The 5,059-nt window shown below is 49.5% G+C and overlaps 1 protein-coding gene across 1 annotated transcript in view; it reads right to left on the bottom strand.

Annotated features, from left to right (window-relative positions):
- Positions 1-5,059, bottom strand: part of Itga9 (integrin subunit alpha 9) — a 304,511-nt gene that overhangs the window by 10,926 nt on the left and 288,526 nt on the right. Inside the window, exon 29 of the mRNA XM_013346639.2 lies at positions 3,200-3,319. Within this exon, the coding sequence (XP_013202093.2) occupies positions 3,200-3,319 (120 nt within the window). The remainder of the gene's footprint in view (positions 1-3,199; positions 3,320-5,059) is intronic.

The raw sequence follows: 5,059 nt of genomic DNA, 5'->3' as shown, positions 1-5,059 counted from the left end.
GTGTGTGCCTGAGTGTGTGTGTGCCTGAGTGTGTGTGTGTCTGAGTGTGTGTGTGTGCCTGAGTGTGTGTGTGTGCCTGAGTGTGTGTGTGTGTGTGTGCACTGCATGCGTGCCTGTGTGGAGAGTCGGGTCTAGAAAACTTTACACAAAGGTTGCTAACTTAGAGCAAAAGAGAAACCAGTCGGCAAAGATGAAGGTGGAACCCTCAGAAGAAGGCCATCTATAACCAGTTGGGGGCCCCTGCAGAGGTGTCTGAAGGTGACCTGTGGCTCATTCTAATACTAAAACGCATACTCCCAGGTGTCCAGAATCCTGAGGTCTCTCAGTTGACAGGATTCAAGAAGGTAGACATCATGTACTGTCATGGACTCAGAAAGATGGAGGTCCTTGTAACAAGTCCCCAGTCAGCAGCCATCAGGTGTCAACAGTCAACCAACTCCTGCACCTCATCTCAAACAAAAGCTGCCACATACATGAGGGGCAGGAAGGGAAGTGTGAGAAGGTTATGGAGATCAGTAAAGAGCAGTGAGCTCTGTTGAGGATCAGACAGCATTTTGCCTGCATTCACTCTGATCTAAGTACCAAGAAGGCACAGAGAAAACAAGCAGGCATAACCCACTACGCTCTAGCCCACCCTGGACCCTCACGACCTGGTATCAGATTCATAACCGTGATGAACGACGGCAAGTTCTATGCAATGACATTTTGATGCAGAAGAGTATGTGTGTTTTCTCCCTTCCCTTCCAAGAAGAATAAAGGAGCCATGGTGCAGTATATGCAAGGTTGTCCTTCCGTTCTCCTGCAGAAATGAGGTTATGGAATACAGCCTCTGTGTGTGGCTCTTATCCAGGAACAAGGCCTATCACCACACTCTCTTTTAGCAAACAGGACAAAAGCAAAGGGACACAGTGGTGGCAGGCGGGAAGAGCAAAGGAGCGCAGATGATGGTGTCTTGGGTGGTGTGAACTCAGTGGGGTAGCCACAGGGTCTTCATGCAGACCAGCAGGGAGAACGGGAGTGGCCATGACATCCCCTGCTTTGTGTCTGGGCCCATGTGGCTGGAGCAAGAGTGCTTTCTTCTCATTCCAAAAGCCCACACGAAGACAGATGCTTCCCCCTACCCTACAACCAGGCGTTTTCAGATTCCAAACACTGAGCCTTGTTCTCCACTCAGAGGCCAGAGGCCCTCTCAGCAGGAAGGCGCTGGAGCTGGAGAGGAGGGAGTGTTAAGAGTCTATCTGGCTGTGTGGGGTAAACAAAGGACGATTAAAAGGGAGGCAATGTCTGCTGTTGGCAAACACGCAGGAAAATGCACACTCTGCAAAACCTGCGGTGGGAGGGGGGCTCAGGGTAGCATTTCAGGAAGACGGTTTACTACATCCCTCCACGACTCCGTTCCTAGGGTTTCACTCTAAGGACACAGTGAAGGATCTGTGCAACTTTCTGAGTCTAAGGTCATCCGCTGTGGTGTTGTTATAAGATATGCACAACCAGGAACAACCCTGATTCTAGACTAGGGGGCTGTAGACTCCAGAGTTAGCGCTGTCGTGATGAGAGGCTTACAGTATTGCTCTCAGGGACCAGCAGGCTGCCAGACAGCACAGGGTATCTGGCATGTGCGGGCATGTAAGATGAGCATGATACGCCGAATGTTTCCTTCCATCCCCACATACTCTTCCAAGTAAAGTACCCTTAAGTTTAAAGCAACGGAGCCGACCATTAATCTGAGGAAAGTATGCCAAACACACAGTTTTCCTGGAGTTTCTAGACTGTTTACATATTCTAAATTGTATTTATTATACGTATATTTTTCCAGATTGAGAGCTGAACCCACAGGGGCAGAGAAGATGTCTCAGTTGGTACAGTGCCTCTTGGGCAAGTATAAAGGTCTGAGTTCTGATATTCAGAACCCGTGTGAAAAAGCAAGGCACGGTGGCAATGGCTTACAGTCCCAGGGCTGGGTAGGAGACACAGGCAGACTCCTACTGCTTACTGGCCAGCCATCTTAGCCTAACCTGGTGAGCTCCAGGCCGGTGTCTCAAAAACAAGGGTGCTGAGGGGCTGGAGAGATGGCTCAGAGGTTAAGAGCACTGGCTGTTCTCCCAGAAGTTCTGAGTTCAATTCCAAGCAACCACATGGTGGCTCATAGCTCTGGTACCCTCTTCTGGAGTGCAGACAGAACATTGTATACTATGCCAGAAGGGGAGAATTGATGCCTGAAAGTCATCCCTCCAACCACACATGTAGGCCATGACATATGTACAGACACGCATGTGAGTCTGTGAGCGTGCACACACAGGGATGGAACCCACAGTTTTCTATTTAGAACTACTTCACCTGGACATATATTGAGTATCTGTCTGGATAACTTAGCTAACAAATCGTCCACGAATAAGCAGAGCCCATGAGAAAGCCTGGCTCACATCTACGCATGCAGAGAAACACAAGGCCAAGGCCAAGCTCATCACACTTAGGTCCAAGATGTAACTCCTGGATGCCACATAACATGTTTTTCTTTGTTAATGTTATTTGTTTGATCAATACATACATATTGCTTTCTAATCCCAAATAATTATTTGGATTTTAAACATCCACCCAAATATTCTCAGAAACTGTTTCTGTAGTAGGCATTTAAAAACTGCTTTTCCAAAGAGCACCGGTTACTTTGTGCCCAGAAGGTAACCCAAAGCAGGATGAAAGCCTGGCAGCTTTGCCTTCGCTTTGTGCTTCCTCATATCTGGGTTAGGCTCTGCTAAAACCCCACCTAAAACCCCACAGTACCTAAGACCTCTCCTTCCCCCTCCAGGCCAAAGTCACAGATAACACTGTCTCCAGCTGCAGTCATCTTGAAATGCAGGGAAAGCCTGGCTGACAACCTATCACCCATAGTGAGGTCACTTCCCAGGCAGGAGAAAACATCTTATAGGAACCAGATCGGTCTCCTGAAGCAGTGACGGCAGCAACCGTTTGGGATGGTTTTAATTTTCTGAGGATAGATAACATGAGGTGATTGAACTCTCCTTCTCTAAAGTGGTCTAAGAGGAGGCAAGATTCCATCCTCTGCCTGAAGAGGGCGCTGATTCCCTCTGTACCTGGACTGTGAGGGGAAACCTCTTCCCAGGTTAACTGGCCCTGGGGAGGCCTGCAGCCTGGTGTCCTGGCTGGGACGTTTGCAGGCACCTGTGGTCGCCAGACTCACCTTCCACAGCAGCACCGCCAACAGCAAGAAGATGAGGAATCCCACCAGCAAACTGATGGCGATGATCCACCCCACAACGTAGCCGCGGGGCTCCAGGTTGTGCAGGGCCTCGAAGACCACCTAGAAGGCAGCACAGACGTTGACACTGTGAGAACAAGTTTCGGAAGGGCCATGAAGACAGCGACCCTGATTTCAAACATCACAAGCTGAACATAGTAAATACAGTGAATATAATAAAAAAACATCGGGCCATGCTACATTTTGAGAGTAGGTGACACTCTTCCACCTCATATGCTGGTTCTGAGATAAAGAAGATGGGGGAGGGAGGGGCTTCCCGAGCAGGAATGTGCCACTTAGTACGGAACCATTCACTCAAGACTATTTTCCTGCTGGACTGTGGACCATACAAGGGCCAAGCCGCTGTCTTGGGCCTCACAGCTGTGCCTATGCTGTTAAAGAAGTTCATTCCAGATGTGCTGTCATTTCCAACCTGCGTCAGATGCGGCTGGAGGCCTCATCTCATCGGAGCACACTTGTTTACTTTTGTTTATAGGTGTGTGTGCATCTGTGTGTGCATGTATACCATATGCATGCAGGTGCCCACAGAGGCTAGGAGAGGGTGTCAGAATCCCTTCAGCTGGAGTTATAAGAGGTTGTGAGCTGCCTCATGTGGGTCCTGGGTATTTAACCTGGGTTCTCTTTAAGAACAGCAAGTGTCGCTGGGTGGTGGCGCACACCTTTAATCCCAGCACTCGGGAGGCAGAGGCAGGTGGGTCTCTGTGAGTTCAAGGCCAGCCTGGTCTACAAGAGCTAGTTCCAGGACAGGCTCAAGAGCTACAGAGAAACCCTGTCTTGAAAAACTGAAAGAAAGAAAATTAGCAAGTTCTCTTAACTGCTGAGCTATCTCTCCAGGCCCTGAGGCAGAGTCCTCAACTTTGAAGGGGTTTATTGGTGTCTAGAGCTGACCCAAGTCAGCTCTCAAGAGCCAAGTGTGCTTCTCCTCCCAACTCAAGACACTTTGTGATGACAATTTTTGTCAGATTGCAGTGGGAATATTACACCACAGAAATGACAAGCAAGACAGGGTTCTTCTGGCCTCTGGCAGGAGAGTGGGGCGTTTTCCATGCAGTAGCTCATGCCGACCATACTCTCTGGCTAACTTCTGGCCCCACGGGTCAGAATGGCTGTGGTTTTACAGAATTCAAGTGCCACTTGCATCCTCCTCTTCCAAAGAGAAAGCCATCTGATCATCTTTAGTTCCTCGTGTCTACTTTTAAAACGAGGGGTGGCTGGGTGATACGTGCTGGAGTAGGGGTGGCTGTGGACATTTATCCACACGACGGTCAGGTTCTTAGGTTTCACATGTAGAACCTGAACCCAGAACTTGTCTTAAGGGAAAATCAGTAGAACAGAAATGTTCCTTCCAGTGTGGGAACAAGCTAGAGAAAAAGTGCCTAGAAAACGCAGCAGGCACTGGGTGGTGTGATCAACAGCCAGGGGACCTCAGGCAAAGTCCTTGACTTCTCTGAGCTTGGTGCTTTGCACCTGCGAGTCCGGAGTGCTTCAATCCCTCCCTAGAGGTTCAGGCAAAAGTCAGCCAAACCTTCTGGCCGACAAGGATCCCGAGCCAGGCTGTGAACTCAGTAGGGGGTTAGTTGTAAGGTCCGCGACTCTGGTGTCCTCTTGGCAAAGCCACGCTGGAGGTCTGGTTTTGTGGATACAGAGATGAGAGTAGCCACTACAATTTAGTCTGGCGAATTTTGTAAGAATGCCCTGTCACGTCCCGGGAATGTGTACTTGGTGTCTTTTCTCAGCGGTGCTGTCTGTCCTCTTGGACGTGAGCTCTAAGCCTTGGCAGAT

This window comes from Microtus ochrogaster, chromosome 5 (assembly GCF_000317375.1).
Source record: "Microtus ochrogaster isolate Prairie Vole_2 chromosome 5, MicOch1.0, whole genome shotgun sequence".
Taxonomy (NCBI): domain Eukaryota; kingdom Metazoa; phylum Chordata; class Mammalia; order Rodentia; family Cricetidae; genus Microtus; species Microtus ochrogaster.
This window is presented reverse-complemented; position numbering and strand designations above follow the sequence as displayed.